Genomic DNA, 18,315 nt, shown 5'->3' on the forward strand with positions numbered 1-18,315 from the left:
AGCTGTAACAAGTAGTGATACACCTGAGTTTAAATGTCTTTACTCCTAGATAACACCACAGGGGCCAGTCTGTAGTGTGTCTGCGTACCTCTCAGAAAGTAGGTAGTTGCACTCCTGTTAATCATGAGAGGTTGTCCTGGCCCAGATGCAGCAAAAAAGGCCCAAACAAGGACATGTTTGTGTTTCATGTTTCATGAACTGGATGAAGTTCTGATGCTGGATTCTGCTACATAAGCAGGACTGGCTGGGGTCTATGATTGTTCAATTCTAGACTATACATGAATTTGAAGAGAGAAAAAGAGGATGTGGTTGGTTATGTTATGTCTACTCTGCATGACCGAGACAGTGTTAGACATTGAGAAGAAAAATTGGTTGTTCTAATGTTTGCAGTGTGTGCATCAGGGTTTTCTATCCTCCCTTTATGTCTCCAAGAACATGTATTCGTAAAATATACAGTTTTTCTCCTTACCAGTGGTAATATTTGAAATAATTGAGTGAGTGAGAGGAACATGCCAAAATAAATCATTGTGCAGCACATGACCTCGAAAGTATCATGTATGCCATGTATGTTCCTCATTCCAAGCCCATATGGGTATTAAATTACTTCCTCATACTGTTTCGTTTTGTCTATCTGTGTTTGAGACAGATCAGAGCAGAAATGACAACTAGAGAGAAAAGAATACTGGGTAGACTGGAAGACTGGATTACAGGGACATTGTCACTTCAAAAGGAGATTTTAAGATGCCACGGATCAAAGAGAAAGTAATTTTTTAAGGAACTTCCTCAGAAAACGGTATTTTATGAGTTTTGTTTTTCACTCTGAGACAAAATGTCTTTCCAGTCTGAGGACGATCTCTCCTGTCCCATCTGCCATGACATCTTCAAGGATCCTGTCATCCTATCGTGCAGCCACAGTTTCTGTAAACACTGTCTGCAGACCTGGTGGAAAGAGAAACCAATATCTGAGTGTCCAGTTTGTAAGAAGATGTCTCTGATGAAAGTACCTTCCCGTAACTTGGCTTTGAAGAACCTGTGTGAGACCTTCTTAGTGGAGAGAGATCGGAGTGCTTCAGCTGGATCTGAGCCTCTCTGCAGTCTGCACTCTGAGAAACTAAAACTGTTCTGTCTGGATCATCAGCAGCCAGTGTGCCTCGTCTGTAGAGACTCAAAAACACATGCTGATCACAAATTCAGACCGATTGATGAAGCTTCACAGGATCACAGAGAGGAGCTCCAGAAATCACTTGAGCCTGTACAAGAGAATCTGAAGATCTTTGACCAAGTTAAAGAAAACTGTGATCATATAGCAAAACACATTAAGGTCCAGGCTCAACAGACTGAGAGGAAGATAAAGGAGCAGTTTAAGAAGCTTCACCAGTTTCTACAAGAGGAAGAGGAGGCCAGGATCAAAGCTCTGAGGGAGGAAGAGGAGCAGAAGAGTCAGAAGATGAAGGAAAAGATTGATGCTCTGATCAGAGAGATAACAGCTCTTTCAAACACAATCAGAGTCACAGAGAAGGAGCTGAGAGCTGAAGACGTCTCATTCCTACAGAACTACAAGGCTGCAGTAGAAAGAGTCCAACAGCGCCCCCTGATGGATGGTCCACAGCTGGTCACAGGAGCTCTCATAGATGTGGCCAAACATCTGGGCAACCTGTCCTACAACATCTGGAACAAGATGAAGGAGAAGGTCTCCTACAGTCCTGTGATTCTGGATCCAAACACTGCTCATCCAGACCTCGTCCTGTGTGAAGATCTGACCAGTGTGAGATGTGGAGACAGACGGAAACTTCCTGACAACCCAGAGAGGTTTGACCAACATCCAGCTGTCCTCGGCTCTGAGGGCTTTAACTCCGGGACTCACAGCTGGGACATTGAGATTACAAATGATGAATACTGGAGCATAGGTGTTGTAAATGAGTCTGTTCTGAGAAAGGTAGAAGTACAGACTGGATTCTGGGAAATATATTTTTGTGATGGAAAATATTCAGCATCCGCTCCACCACTTCTACAAAAAGTACTGTCAGAGAAGAAGCTCCAGAGGATCAGAGTTCATCTGGACTGGAACAGAGGGAGGTTATCGTTCTTTGATCTTGACACCAACACACACATACACACCTTCAAACACACTTTCACTGAGAAGCTGTTTCCTTACATTGTCACCAAGCATAAATTACCCATGAAGATAATACCGGTCTCTGTAACAGTGGAACAGTGCACTGTCCCTATATCAACACGGTCTTGGTTTGGTCTATCTTCAAAATGAGCTAAACTTTATCTTCAAGTTCTAGTGAAAATGCTCAAGCACTAATGTGTACTTGACGTTTCACAGAAGCAAAACCGTGTTTAATGCAGGTTGAAATAGTTTTAGCTCGCTGCAGAAATGTGTTGGTGTCAGTGTATCTGTGATGTCAGAGCTATGTTGTAGAGAATAGGATTGATTTTAAATATCATAATATGTGTTGTGATAAATGGCTGTTAAACAAGGAAATTAAACCCTGCGATCAAGACAAACGTATTTACGCAGTGGAGTGAAAATGATCATGTTAATTAGCTACATTTATGTTGTAACTAGAAGGACTGAGATATTTGTGTGTGAGTAGTCAAGCTCTTCTAAAGACAACATTAAATTTTAAATTCATCATGAAGGACCTGGATGGCTCTTCTTTTTCATGTATTTGTATGTTTTCCTTTGTACTTATTAAAAACTTCATATGACTAATGATTTTCATGGTAAGGGTAACAAGAAGACTAACAGTGGCACAGGAAGTGGTAGTATCTGCAACTATGGACGCAGGGTTGTTGTGTAACCCAGCTGTCACTGTTGGACATGATTGAAATAATAATAAAAAAAATGAATTTTTGAACCTATGTATTGAATAGCTTCATATTGAATGCAAAATGATGATAACGATGTATATTTATAAACCGATATGGTAACACTTTCTATGATGGTTGTATTTATAATGCCCTATGAATGCACTCATAATGTTTTATAAGGTGTCTATAAAGCATTATAATGGTCATTATTACATCTATACATATTGACAAGTCGTCATAACCAACTTCATGATGAATTATGACAACTGGTTATGAATGATTATAATTTTAATCTGAATAGTGCATTATAAATATGTCAATATCTGCCTAGTCATTTGTTAGTTTTATGATGCATCATAACTACTTTGCTTTGCTAAATGTGTTAGTGATGCATAACGAGTTTTGACTTCTACTATAGTCCTTTATATCTGTAGCTGTAAGTGTATGTAATAAAGTTATAATATTGTATACATATCCCTACAGCACACAGTTATAAACAGCTATGCAATATCATAAGTGGTATTTGTCAGCTCTAAGTAAAGTGACAAGAATATGACACTATTATTAACAGATATAAGATACTATGAGTAATCAAAAGGTGCAATGAACTAAGTACTGAGTCTGGCATCTTTACCCCATATGCACAATATTAGAAATGACTATGTCGATATCATAGGTGGTATTTGTCAGCTTTAAGTAAAGTAGAGCAAATGAGGTGTTGTAGATATAAGATTATAAACAAATATGAGGCACAATGAAATGAGAGCCTGGACAGTAAAGACAAAAGGAATGCATTTAGTTCACTTTATTTTCATTTAAACCAACACACATAATCAGAATGATTATCAATGCTCTGAGCACATTACACAAACACATGAAACACGTGAAACAGGCCACAAAAGTGGCACGGCGTGGTCCTAGAAATGTGGTTCTTAAAAGTGCCTTTGGGTTGGTGAGGTGAATCAGGGTCAGAGGTCAGGGGATGGTTTTACAGCAACTACAAGAAGAACAGAGGCAAATCTTTAGTGCTCTAGCTGGGTTTGTTTTTATACAGAAAGGTTTGATTGAAAACACATAAACAGATCACGTTTTTTTTGTTTAAAGCAGCGTAATGAGACATTATGTTACCACATATCATGCAGGCAGCGCAGATTACCCGTAGGTGGCTTAAGATAGCTAGACGAAAGTTACCAGACATGGCTAGTTTTAATTCACAAGTTAGGTCGTTTATATATTCTTGAGTTTAATGATTGAAACCATTTGAAATCATTGCTTTCATACGTAAACCATGTGCTTCGTGTAAGCAAAGTAAGACATTAGCTCACAAAACACTAGCAGGACAGAGACACATCCTACCTGTCCTACAGAGGGCTCAGTGGAGAAAGGGCAGAAAAGCCGCTTTACGACTAGTACATACAGTCAATGCTTTACGACAGTGGGAGGAACTGGGGACGGAGGTGGGTGGGTGGGGTCAGAGGTCAGGGGTCATGTACTAAGGAATGACATTTCTACAATAATAGTAATATTAATAAAAACAATATTAAAATAATATCTGACGGCATTGCCAGTGTAGTGGTATCTTACCGTTCATAGGAAAAATAAATGCGGACATTTCTAGCGACCCTGTATAAAGAAGTGGTTAAATCCCAACTCAGTCTCACAGTGGATGTGAAACTGTCACGAAAATAAATCTATTGTTTGGTGCCTGTCGATTTTTCTCTAATTTTCATGCAGCTTGAAACGAATTTCAAACTGATGTATTTCAATTGGAAGTTATTTCGTGCTATGAGGACGACTGTCAATGTGACACTGCGCAATGAAGGGGTTTGATTTTATTTCATTTTTGAACCGTAATTACAACGGAACAGGACGTTTTATTCACCAGATATTCTTTGAGGAATGTGAAATACGACACACGATCGTGTATCGTATTTAACATTGGTTAATTATTTAGACTAGATATGTAATGGTCTTATTTCGGTTTTTATTGTAACGTCAATTTTGCTGCAGGATTCGGCACTTTGAGATTCGAAAAAAAATGAATGGTTATTTGTTATATCGGTTTCTTTATACATGATCGCTAGAAATGTCCGCATTTATTCAATGCCGTCAGATATTATTTTAATATCGTTTTTATTAATATTATTATTATTGTAGAAATGTCATTCCTTAGTCCATGACCCCTGACCTCTGACCTCACCCACCCACCTCCGTCCCCAGCCCCCGTTGACTGTATGTACTAGTCGTAAAGCGGCTTTTCTGCCCTTTCTCCGCTGAGCCCTCTCCAGGACAGGTAGGATGTGTCTCTGTCCTGCTAGTGTTTTGTGAGCTAATGTCTTACTTTGCTTAAGTGAAGCACATGGTTTACGTATGAAAGCAATGATTTCGAATGGTTTCAATCATTAAAAGCAAAAATATGAAAACGATCTAACTTGTGAGGGAAAACTAGCCGTGTCTTGTAACTTTCGTCTAGCTAGCATAAGCCACCTATGGGTAATCTGCGCTGCCTGCATGATATGCGGTAACACAATGTCTCATTACGCTGCTTTAAACAAAAAAACGAATCTGTTTATATGTTTTCAAGCAAACCTTTCTACATAAAAACAAACCCAGCTAGAGCACTAAAGATTTGCCTCTGTTCTTCTTGTAGTTACTGTCAAACCATCCCCTGACCTCTGACCTCTAATATGCATCACGTGTGCATATGGGGTAAAGATGCCAGACTCAGTCCTTACTTCATTGCACCTTTTAATTACTCATAGTATCTTATATCTGTTAATAATAGTGTCATACTCTTGTCACTTTACTTAGAGCTGACAAATAGCACTTATGATATTGCATGCTGTTTATAAGTGTGTGCTGAAGGGAGATGTATACATTATCATAACTTTATTACATATATTTATAACTACAGATATAAAGCACTAATCCCCTGTATAAAGCACAAAGTCAAAACTCGTTATGCATCACTATACACATTTAGCAAAGCAAAGTAGTTATGACGCATCATAAAACTAACAAATGACTAGGCAGATATTGACATATTTATGATGCACTATTCAGATTAAAATTATAATCATTCATAACCAGTTGTCATAATGTATCATGACGTTGGTTATGACGACTTGTCAATATGTATAGATGGTAATAATGACTTTGCTTTATAGACACCTTATAAAACATTATGAGTGCATTCATAGGGCATTATAAATACTGGGCATTATAAATCAGGGTTCAGCTATAGTGTAAACAAAATTAAGTGTATTATTGGTTTCTAGTGTTGAGAAACTTCTCTTTTACATTTAAAGTCCTTATGATTTGCACTTTTTGCCTGCATTTGCCACATCGTTTTGGATTTAAACATTTTAAATCAAAAAGAAACAGAGTCAAATGAACAGTAAAATATTTACTGATCTGACTCAGATGCGCCAAAGTCAGAAATCCCCAACAAAGCTCCACCCATTATTTGAGTCACCCGAAAAGGTTCTAACAAACCGTTGTCCATCAAAGCAAAAGTAAAACTTTCAACAGCTAACAGACAAAGAGACATCGTGAATTCAGGACTCTGAAAGGACGCTCTTCTTCCCAAAAAATGGCATCTCAAACTGAGGAGGATCTCACCTGTCCCATCTGCCACGACATCTTCAAAGAGCCTGTTGTCCTGTCCTGCAGCCACAGCTTCTGTAGATCATGTCTGAAAAACTGGTGGGGAGAGAAGAAAACACCTGAGTGTCCAGTCTGCAAGGAAATGCTGCTAATAGCTGAACCCCCTGTGAGTTTGACTTTAAAGAACCTGTGTGAGACCTTTGTACTGGAGAGAAAAAAGAAATTATCTACAGAGTCTGAGCTTCTCTGCAATCTGCACTCTGAGAAACTGAAACTGTTCTGTCTGGATCATCAGCAGCCAGTGTGCCTCGTCTGTAGAGACTCAAAAACACATGCTGATCACAAATTCAGACCGATTGATGAAGCTGCACAGGATCACAGAGAGGAGCTCCAGAAATCACTGAAGCCTGTACAAGAGAAACTGAAGATCTTTAAAGAAGTTAAAGGAAACTTTGATGAAACAGCAGAACACATTAAGGCCCAGGCTCAACACACTGAGAGGAAGATTAAGGAGCAGTTTAAGAAGCTTCACCAGTTTCTACAAGAGGAAGAGGAGGCCAGGATCAAAGCTCTGAGGGAGGAAGAGAAGCAGAAGAGTCAGATGATGAAGGAGAAAACTGATGCTCTGATCAGAGAGATAACAGCTCTTTTAGACACAATCAGAGTCACAGAGAAGGAGATGAGAGCTGAAGACGTCTCATTCCTACAGAACTACAAGGCTGCAGTAGAAAGAGTCCAACAGCGCCCCCTAAAGAATGGTCCACAGCTGGTCACAGGAGCTCTCATAGATGTGGCCAAACATCTGGGCAACCTGTCCTACAACATCTGGAACAAGATGAAGGAGAAGGTCTCCTACAGTCCTGTGATTCTGGATCCAAACACTGCTCATCCAGACCTCGTCCTGTGTGAAGATCTGACCAGTGTGAGTTGTGGAGACAGACGGAAACTTCCTGACAACCCAGAGAGGTTTGACCAACATCCTGTTGTCCTCGGCTCTGAGGGCTTTAACTCCGGGACTCACAGCTGGGACATTGAGATTACAAATGATGAATACTGGAGCATAGGTGTTGTAAATGAGTCTGTTCTGAGAAAGGTACAAATACAGACTGGATTCTGGGAAATAAGTTTTTGTGATGGAAAATATTCAGCATCCGCTCCACCACTTCCAGAAAAAGTACTGTCAGAGAAGAAGCTCCAGAGGATCAGAGTTCATCTGGACTGGAACAGAGGGAGGTTATCGTTCTTTGATCTTGACACCAACACACACATACACACCTTCAAACACACTTTCACTGAGAAGCTGTTTCCTTACATTGTCACCAAGCATAAATTACCCATGAAGATAATACCGGTCTCTGTAACAGTGGAACAGTGCACTGTCCCTATATCAACACGGTCTTGGTTTGGTCTAGTTTCAAAATGAGCTAAACTTTATCTTCAATCTTCTAGTGAGAATGCTCAAGCACTAATGTGTACTTGACGTTTCACAGGAGCAAAACCGTGTTTTATGCAGGTTGAAATAGTTTTAGCTCATTGCAGAAACGTGTTAGTGTCAGTGTATCTGTGATGTCAGAGCTATGTTGTAGAGAATAGGATTGATTTTAAATATCATAATATGTGTTGTGATAAATGGCTGTTAAACAAGGAAATTAAACCCTGTGATCAAGACAAACGTATTTACGCAGTGGAGTGAAAATGATCATGTTAATTAGCTACATTTATGTTGTAACTAGAAGGACTGAGATATTTGTGCGTGAGTAGTCAAGCTCTTCTAAAGACAACGTTAAATTTTAAATTCATCATGGAGGACCTGGATGGCTCTTCTTTTTCATGTATGTTTTCCTTTGTATTTATTAAAAACTTCACATGACTAATGATTTTCATGGTAAGGGCAAAAACAAGACTAACAGTGGCACAGGAAGTGGTAGAATCTGCAACTATGGACGCAGGGTTGTTGTGTTGTTGTTACTATTTACAAATTAATTTACAAGTCTGATAAAGGCAAATGTAAAAATGTCTCTCTCTCTTCAGACTCACTCTGACCTGGTGATGGACACTGTGAGCGCTGATTTACAGGGACCAAGATCATTTATTTCAGTGTCACAGTTTGAATTTTTGATTGATTAGATATATTTACATGCACATGATTGAAATAATAATAATAATAATAATAAATGAATATTTGAACCTGTGTATTATTTGAATAGCTTAATATTGAATGCAAAATGATAATGATGTATATTTATAAACAGACATTGTAACATTTAGTCAAAAAATTACTTAAGCAGTTATGCTATTGAGGTCAGTCAGTCTAATATGAATCCAACATGACGTCTGAACTGAAGAAAATTAATTCAGTCACGACAGGACTCAAGTCTCTCTGTGCGTTATTGTTAAAATTAATCAACTATGAAAATTCAACAGAGTAAATAAAGTCAACAGAGTAAATTATGTCTCTGTTATCGGTAAGAAGTGACCAGTGTGCTGTCAACTGTTACTAAATAAAGTAATGCATACAACAAAGTAAAAACAGAGTTCATTGACACAGTTTTAAGGATTTTTCAGGATGTTTCAGTTTCATTTCATTTCAATAACCGAACTAATCACCAGGTATGTGGCTGTGATGGAGGAAACCTGAGGTGAGGACTCTTAGGACGACCTCGGAGGAATTCATGGTAGTGATGTAGCGACAGAAGACATTGAACTCACTTTTTTCCTCTCTTTCCTGTTTGTGTCCTGCGTTTGCACCGTACCCATCTTAAGTTAAACTTCTGATTTAACAAAAAGAGGCCACTTCAACTTTTAGGACTTTTATCCGCCACATTTATTTTTCAGGTACTTTTTATTATTATAAACAGTTTTTATTGTCTTATTGAGGTAACAGAAGTGTCGGGGTCAGCTAGTGTCAGAATTAGCAGAGGAAGAGAAAACAACAAATGCTACATGAATATTAATCTGTAAGGACACTGCAGTGACTTTGTGTCAAAATATACCAAAGAGCTTGTGAACTAAAGGCATCAGAGACGCTGACATTTAGTCCCCAATAAAAACATTTTGAATTAAATCATCTTCACGTGGTAAAAACCAGAGCCCACAGCTTCTCCCTGAAAGACGTTAAATCTCCCAAGACAAACTACATCTGTAAAATATATTTATATATAAAAAAAAGAGATGAGACGTGATGCGTATGTTGTCAGTAGATTATATTATTCTTTCTTAAAAAAAAAAAAAGACTTTACAACAAGAATTTACTTCATTCATTCAGACAGAAGTCATGTCACGTTCAGATTATTGTTCATCGGAAAAACGTTTCCGACTCGCTGCTTTGTGCTGGAGCCGACAGAAACGTGGACAACATCCAGAAAGCTTCGACTGTAGTTATCTAACTTTACAACCTAATTACATACTGGTAGCCTACCTGGCTTTTACAACAAAGACCACATAGTAGGAACGGACTCTGACCCAGGCAGACTCATCCCTTTATGACGTTCACAGATTCTTAATTTCACCCAGTGCCACTAGTAAGACACTTTCAGATCAGGACAGAGTGAAGAGTCTCAGCATCCTTGCAGATGCACGCCCAGGTGTCCGCCTTCCTCAGAGTAGTGAACCGCTGAGGCTGAAAGCAGCCGTTATAAAAATAACATTTCCAATTTAACGATTCCAATTGTGCTACAGCCAAAAATACACAACATTCACCAAGTCCTTCACATTTTTCTAAAGGTGTTTACACTTTGTTCTGATGCACCTTTTACTAAACTACTGCTGCATCATCACCGGTCTCTCGGTTGGGATTTTATTATGGGAGCGTGTTTCTATACCAGTGCAGAGAAAATAACACCTCTGGATCAGCTGGAGAGTTGGACGTTAGCCGGTGAAATCATCAACCAACAAATAGATCCACTGATGAGTAAAGTGTTTTAAAGCAGATTTTTATATATAGTCATGAATCTTGCTTCCGCTCCAGATGTCAATAAAAAGGCTTAAATGTTGTGTCTCAATTATGGCGGCTGCTGCAGCTACTGTCTGAATCCCTTAAACAGAGCCCTGATAGTATGGACGCTCTGTTACAACGCAACTGCTACGAAACAGAGAAGATCTGACGTCTTTCTGACTTCAAACCAACCAGACAGCAGCATCAGTACTTGGATTATTCCAGTTTGTGGTCAGAGCCCGGGAGTCCTAGTTGTGTTTCAGAAAAGAACCCAACAAAGACTCTCATTAGCAATCCTAATGTGTAGCATGTCAGTGCTTCTATAGAGACTATGACCAATACTGCATTTTGTTTTAATAGCAATAATCTCAGTTTGATCCCTCAGGACCTGTTCAATGAATCTGTCCAGGAAGTGTAAATGCATAGTGAATCTAAACAGAAGTCTAAGCCCCAGGTCCTCAAAACACACCACCCCTCCCCATTTACCATCCGCAACATTCAGGACATAAATTTCACTAGTGTAAACCTTTCTGCTGTCTGTGGTTGGACCATCATGTCTGATGGATGTTGCAGCAGAGCAGGGCCAAAACGAGTCCAAACTAAATTTTAAAGAAGTAAACAAAAAAAAAAAAAAGCCTCCTGTTCTTTTTCTTCTCGTTCTCCTCCACCACCTTCGTCCTTCTCCGTGGCACAGATTCGAGCGTTAAGTCCAGTTCATATTAAAGGCGCCGGCGCTACATGATGATCCGCGGCTCTGGGACAGACTCGCTGATGGACTTGTGAGGCAGGACGTTTGCTCCGTTCAGGTAAAGCTCGTCGTTGACGATCACGTCCTCCCCCAGCACCGTCACGTTCTCCATGCGCACCTGACAAAACACAGATTGACCCGGTCAGAGCGTTTCAGGCGACGCTGGTTCGCGCCAGTGGACTCGTCTTACTCACCCACTGGCCAACAGAGGAGCTCCAGCCCACGATGCAGCTCTCCAACCACGAGTGCGACCGAACCCTGGACCCCTTCAGCACCGTGCACCGTTTTATCCTGACGCCGTCCTCCACGATCACGCCGGCGCCGATGGTGACGTTCGGGCCGATGGTGCAGTTCTCCCCGATCTGCGCCGTCGGGTCCTTGGAGAGGTAAAGACAGAGGATCGTCATCGTGGAGTAAAAACCTTCACGTGACGTGAAGCCCTCAACAAGCTGAACTCACCACCAAGACGTTGCCAAGGAAACCGGGCCCCGTGCGGAGCCTCTCCGGAGCGTGTTGTCTTAGCGACTGGAGGTACATACACATCCCCGTCAGGAAGTCTTTAGGCTGACCGATGTCCATCCAGAAACCTGATGAAAAAAAAAAACAAAGAGAGAAAGAAAAAGAAAGAGACGAACGACACAGAGATACAGACGCTAAGTTAGTTACTGAAACAACCTGGAGTCTCCTTGGCATCTGTAGCCAAAAATCATGCATCAGTCAAATCCAATCTGTCCAAATTGTTTTAATCCAAAACCATGTCCCTGTAGCAATAAGTTCTAATCTGAGCATTGTCTCTAAAACAACCATCGTCAGGGCAGAGATCAATAGACAAATAATAACTTAATATGTGTGAGTGCGAGAGGCTTCGCAGCTACTTCCAAATATGTATCACCCCCTAAGTCATGATGCACATAGAACAAACAGCTGTTTGTGGTTCTGATCCAGCAGCAGGGAGAGGATCCATCATTTATAACAATATTCTACTGAACAGATGATGATTGTTTATTTACATCAGATCTCAGGTGCCGGCTGGGGGGGACACATGTGGAGACACATTTTAATGCCAGGTCTGAACACAGGAGCTCAAAGCTGGACACTCGGGATCAGATTTCCCAGGAAAGATGTTAATGTAAGGTCTTAACATCTACTGAGGGTAGAAGGACAGACAGATGTTCTGTCAGGACTACAGGAGGGAGGGAGGAGGGGGTGGACTGATCATCTAGGTGATGAGAGGGATGAGGATCTAGAGAAGCACCAACAGATTCCTCCTCCGGTTGGTTCTGATCTGTTCACATCTGCACCCAGAAACTATGAGGCGTTACACAAAGATCAGTTGATCCGCAGACGCGTTTCATATTTCCTTATTTTTTTAATGGTGCTTCTCTAAAAGCGATTCCTCTCCAGACCTACGTGACGGAGCGGGTGTGAAGAAAAGCCCAAACACTTACGTCTGGTGGAGCTGTGAGCTGCGGAGACCGGAGCGAGCACATGGGTCAACTTCCAACAACAGACTCCATCACACAGACACTAACTAATGTTTCTCAGTAGGACAAAGGTTAACGATGCATTTCATGAGTCACCACCACGCAACGTTCTGTTAAATATGATCTTCTTTGGGCACTTTTTAAAAACTTGCACAAGCTGCTACTCTCTCCATCCACTGACAAATCTACAGAAGCTATTTCAACAAGATGGCTGTGTCAATAAAAAAAAAGAGAAACCTTGTGCAGGTTTAATTGCACAAAGACATTTTTCCTTGAGAATAAACATCTCACAGTAATTTCTTGCTGATAAAATTAACATTTCTATCGCTTTAACTGTTTTAATGTGAATTACAGACAATTATACATTAGACAAGTGAATGCAACACGCTGAAACTTGCTGGGGTTTGTTTGTTATTAAAAGTTTTGTGACTTGTGGATTTGTTGCTCCTCCTCAGTGGTGTTGGGAATATGTTTTATTTAATATACATATTTTTATTATTATTTTTTTTTTTTTTGCCTCTGAGGCTTTTCTTACTGATAATTATAATAGGACACTTTGGAATGCTTGAAATTTAGGAAAACAATGAACAAAAATAAATTTATTCATTTCTTTAGTTTCACCTTCTGTAACAATAATGTCCCAATAACTGATTCTAAACCAGAGGTTCATCCCACATTTTGAATTTTGTACACCATTACTTGATAGTCTGTAACAGCAGGTGGTTTAGTTTGGACAGATACTAAACATTATTTAGAAATAAACTATATTTAATACATAAACTTTCTTTTTTTTCTCTCAGTAAAAAGCCTCCTGACGTCGATCCAAAACAAGCTCGAATAAATTCAATGAAATTATCTGGAACCAAAATAAAACCTTAAAATTAAAATGTAAAAAATAAAACAAAAATCTGCTTTTTTTAAACACAACGGGACTTAATTGTTTTGTGTGAGAGTACTCTACCTCCACCTTTCAGGGGTAATCAAGAGCAGAGTATTAAAAATGTAATGTCATATAGTCAGAGGTGAGTTATGCAGAAGTAATATTTACCCTGCAGCTCCATGGCGTACAGCTGCCCCTCCTCTGCCATGACGGGAAATATTTCTTTCTCTATGGATGTCGGTCTCAGCTACAAATAAACAGACGCAATAGAAAGTCAGAACCGCACACCAAACACACTTCCTTCTTTTCAACTCCCAATACAACGTGTATGTGAGCGCCTCACCTGGATCCTGCTGAGCATGCTGGGATTGAAGATGTATATGCCGGCGTTGATCTTGTTAGAGACGAAGACCTGAGGTTTCTCAACGAAGCGATGGATCCTCCCGCTGTCGCTCTCGAACACCACCACGCCGTATTTAGAGGGCTCCTCCACCCGCGTTACCTTCAGGCAGCCAGAGAACACACGTCAGTCTGACACCACAACACCTTCTCTGCTCCTCTGTGCTGGATTTTATTAATAAATGTAAATGAAATCTCTCCAGTTCCAGTTAAATGTCCAGCACTACACATTTGATCCGACTCAATTCTCAGTTTTAATTACGTCCTCAGATGGGTTTATTCCAGCTTGGGACATTAGCGGCAAGTATACTATTTTAATTTTTCAAGTTCAACCACCAGTCAACATCAACTTTAAAAGGGAATTTGTCTGTTATATATTATGTCTTTATGGACCATTCTCATTCTCAACGAACTGCACGAACAAAAAAAGCATCTGTCACTCTTCATTTATCAGATTTAAAATATTAGGATGCTTTTTTTTTACTATTCATCCTTTGCTTCGAGATCTCGCTGCAGTCTCTACATAACGAGTCAGACTGAATCCTCCTTTTTTGAGGCAAATTGTAAAAAACTTGGCAGGATAAACCTGCAGCTGCTGAATAAAAACTAAAAAAATTTATGACCCCGTCTTTCTCACCACGATGGTTCCCTCCTTGCCGTGGTTGCGGTGAAACTGCAACAGATCTTTGAAGGGAAAATCACAGATGACGTCCGAGTTGAGGACGAAGAACGGCTCGTTGTCGACGTTCAGCAGCTCTCGTGCCAACGCCAGGGGACCCGCTGCATACAGAGGCACGCGCTCAGTTTTAATTCTTTTCTTCATTAAAACGTAAGGTCAAGGCATAAGGAAACTTACACTAGAAAACTGGCTAGGACTCTAAAAACGATACGGCTAAAAGTATTTGGACAGGCTTGGATTAGTCTCAGTCTGGGTCTGTTGTAGCTGAACTTTGCTGTGAGGTTCAAATAGTTTCTCGTCTGTTAGATTTTGCCTGAAGTGAAGAGAAACTCACCGGTTCCCAGAGGCTCCTTCTCATGAGACAGAGAGATATGAATCCCGAGCTGAGGAGGAAGCAGTGAAACACTGAGGATGCTGCAGACTAAGATCAATAATTATATCTGATCACGAGTTACAAGAATTTTAAACGTATAAACAACAACAACTACCTCCTTTTTTTGTTTATTTACTTAGTTCTACTTTTGAAATGGATCTGTGACGATCAAAATAAAACTGATGGTGGATTAGATTTTAAGGTAATGTGATCTCTTTATAGAGAATCAGTGCAGGAAATGGAAAAAAGTTTGACCCTGGCATTTTATAAATTGACATATGATCTTTCATATGATCTTTCAGTCTTGATTCTGTCAGTAGATGCTGAACATCGTGACGGTTTGTTGTACGTACTCTCTCCTCCTGAACTCTCATCTCTCTCTCCAGCAGATCCGACATGTAGCTCACCGCCAGTACCACATGAGTCACCCCAGCCTGCGAGCACACACAGTAACCGATCAACACAAACCAAATTAACACGTCAGCTGTGCAGGTAAATCCCGCCAGGTGTGTCCTCTGTACCTTGACCAGAGCCTCCACCTGGTGCAGCAGGATGGGTTTGTTGCAGAACTCCACCAGCGGTTTGGGGACGCTCAGAGTGAGCGGTCGCAGCCGAGTCCCGTACCCCCCGACCAGGATCAAAGCCTTCATGCTTCTGCCGTTAGCAACAGTAACCAGGGCACGCGCACTTCATCAACAACGATGAGCAACCGTCCTGAACTGGAGAGAGGAGAGTGACAGTGAATGACAAAATGTACTGTAAATGTTTTTATTTCTGATCCTTGTGTTATACTAGTCACAGGTTTCCAGCGTATCTAGGGTGACAAAATCTCATTTTTGTCATGAAAACAAGTGGTTGGAAGGAGGTGGACTTTCACTTCACACAAGATTTCTCCAGCCCACTTCAGGTAAGTTAAGTGTTGGATCATTAGAGATTGTGACACCCAGTACTATGCAGATATCTTTCTCTGATTCAGATGATCAAGGCCAAACTTGAAAAATAGGTTTAAATTATTCTCTAATTACTGGCTCCTAAACCCCAATGGGGGCAAAAATATAGGTGAAAAAATCACCACGAGTTACAGGACATTGCTCTTCTGTGAGTCCACTCTTTGTCTATATGAGCTAAACATAATCTAATCCAATGTAAAACTGAATAGCACGCTCACTAGACAAAACTTAGATTATCCTCGATTTATTCTATCGCAGGTTTTCCAGGTCTCACTTGATCCAGTGGTTTTTAGAATAATAACATTCACTACTTTTTAATATGTTAAGCATGGAAACCTATTTTCCATGTCTGTGTTTACTTTACATAATGTCTGAAACTTGATAGGAAAAAAATCAACTGTTAAAATTAGACTGTTAAAGAAGTTTGGAAACACGTACAGAACGTCTGTAAACTTGGAAAGAGATGAAACTGAAACTCAAATGACATAACACCAAAAGACACGTCATTTCCAGTTTTCCAAAAGAAGATTAATAACCTTTCCTGTGCTTGTTGTTTGTCCTGACAGAGGTCATCAGATTTACCTGCTTATTCTTTTACATGACACAGAGACACTAACAACTAGATCATTGTTTGGGTCAAAAGACAAATGTCCACCTCACGAAACTACCCGTGAATGGACTCCAACTTTGACTCAGCAAAAACTGAAACAGTTTATGGTGCCATTATAAATATGGATTTTTTATGGATGTTTCCTGAAACACCTGCCAGGCTCTAAATAAATTCGTCTTTATATCCCTGAGGAATGTATATGTATCCTCCTAATAAACTAGATCCTGGCACTTAGTCATGGTGTCGCCTCAGATCACAAGACTTTATTCATTCTTTAAGGAAGTCTGGCTGTACATCCGGGATAATATAATTACATATAGATGCATACAGAGCATAGATAAAAGTTGTAACAATTTCACCTAAAAAACTAACCAAACAACAAAAAACACATTAGTTTTCTCTTAAATAAAATACAGTGACAACTTATGAATGAAAAGCTGCATATTTGAGTCTGAAGAGTGAGTTAAGAGTCGAGATATAAATACAGACTGAACTCATGTTTTGGTCTCTGACCCACTAGCTAGCTCACGTTGGCTAAGCTAGCTAACCTGCTTTATTGTCCAGTAACTGACCATATACCTCCTCATAGGCTAATTAGTTAGCACGAAGCTCCTAATTTTCAGAGGTCTGTACGCGAGTGAAGAACTGTGATAAAACTTACTGGGATGTGTCCTCCGAAAGCCTTCAGTAGGTTCCTGAATCACTGAAACTCTGGGAATGACACGTAAGATCATTCAAACCCGAATTCCTTGTTTGTCTTCCGGTGCAGCCGCTCTGCGTCAAGTCACACGTCAAGGTATCCGATTCCGGATTTCAAAATAAGAGACGCTTCAAAGGGCTCAAATCTTCAGATTATTTGTTAATTTACATGTTTATGAACGGATTCCACAAACGTGGTAAATTAACAGCCTAAGTATGATGTTTTATTGAACATGTCTGACACAACCTGTGAGAGCGTGATAATATCAACTGGGACTAACTGGCCATTATTTGAGGAGCACAATGCAAAAGGATTTGTATTTGTAATGATGTAATGATGATTTGTATTATCTTTACAGAACAATCCAGGATTAGGAAGACAGGCCATTTATAAGGTATGTCATTTCTGACTTAAAAAGAAATTGCTAGGGATCTGACTGTTATCATCTCTTTTGGGTGCTTAAAAGCTACTTTAAACACAGAGTTTTTTCACAGTTTGAGGTTCAACAAAAATCATTGAATAATCTGGACTGTTTGTGATGAGATACCAAAGCATCAAAAGTCAAAATAAGTACAAAACCATAAAGATACTAAAGACGTCAATCAAAGTTCTTTTACAAAATGTTGCAAAAAGCAAAGCTACAACGTAAACTTGGTTTTGGTTGAATTCTTCCAAAATCATAAGCCGTCTATTTAGTTAGCATAACCTATGACTATCCTATTTATCTATTATTTATTTATTTATTTTTTTTTATGTATTTTGGGGAAGTTTTTTGGCTGCAAAAGACCAATTACAAGAAGAAAGTACGCTTTATCTTTTATTTTAAAGGTCAAATCGTTCTGTTTCCGGTAAACCTCATTTACCTTGACGGTTTCCTCCAACCGCCGTCGCTGGCTCAGGGATGTTGAACTATCTGGAATCTAATCTGAAATCGTTAAATTAAATAATAAATAAATTAGAGACACGTTTCGGGTGTATAATTCAACAAAACAATAAGTTGAATTGTTATGATTGTCACAAATGTTCCGTAAGTGTTAATAATCATTTTAATTGTTGTCCATAATACCTAATAATGGTATATGCCATCACTTCGAGCCCCGCCCTCTTCCGCACTTCTGGCCAATCAGAGAAA

General features: G+C 39.8%; 3 protein-coding genes across 3 annotated transcripts; 2 read left to right on the top strand and 1 right to left on the bottom strand.

Moving 5' to 3' along the window:
* Positions 1 to 768: 768 nt before the first annotated feature.
* Positions 769 to 2,614, top strand: LOC125007065 (nuclear factor 7, brain-like). The gene has a single exon (XM_047583636.1). It carries the CDS (start codon positions 830 to 832, stop codon positions 2,264 to 2,266), a length of 1,437 nt encoding a protein of 478 aa, XP_047439592.1. The 5' UTR covers positions 769 to 829; the 3' UTR covers positions 2,267 to 2,614.
* A 3,798-nt stretch (positions 2,615 to 6,412) lies between these two features.
* LOC125007054 (nuclear factor 7, ovary-like) lies at positions 6,413 to 8,335 on the top strand. The gene has a single exon (XM_047583622.1). It carries the CDS (start codon positions 6,413 to 6,415, stop codon positions 7,847 to 7,849), a length of 1,437 nt encoding a protein of 478 aa, XP_047439578.1. The 3' UTR covers positions 7,850 to 8,335.
* A 1,277-nt stretch (positions 8,336 to 9,612) lies between these two features.
* On the bottom strand, positions 9,613 to 17,245 carry gmppb (GDP-mannose pyrophosphorylase B). The gene is made up of 10 exons (XM_047583798.1): positions 17,145 to 17,245; positions 15,445 to 15,642; positions 15,277 to 15,357; positions 14,885 to 14,933; positions 14,509 to 14,651; positions 13,816 to 13,974; positions 13,641 to 13,719; positions 11,568 to 11,695; positions 11,303 to 11,485; positions 9,613 to 11,226 (listed from the first exon to the last, which is right to left on the bottom strand). The coding sequence occupies exons 2-10, from the start codon at positions 15,571 to 15,573 to the stop codon at positions 11,095 to 11,097; spliced, it is 1,083 nt and encodes a 360-aa protein (XP_047439754.1). The 5' UTR covers positions 15,574 to 15,642; positions 17,145 to 17,245; the 3' UTR covers positions 9,613 to 11,094.
* Between the last annotated feature and the right edge of the window lie 1,070 nt (positions 17,246 to 18,315).

The sequence above is a fragment of the Mugil cephalus genome, chromosome 4 (assembly GCF_022458985.1).
Source record: "Mugil cephalus isolate CIBA_MC_2020 chromosome 4, CIBA_Mcephalus_1.1, whole genome shotgun sequence".
In the NCBI taxonomy this organism is placed as follows: Eukaryota; Metazoa; Chordata; class Actinopteri; order Mugiliformes; family Mugilidae; genus Mugil; species Mugil cephalus.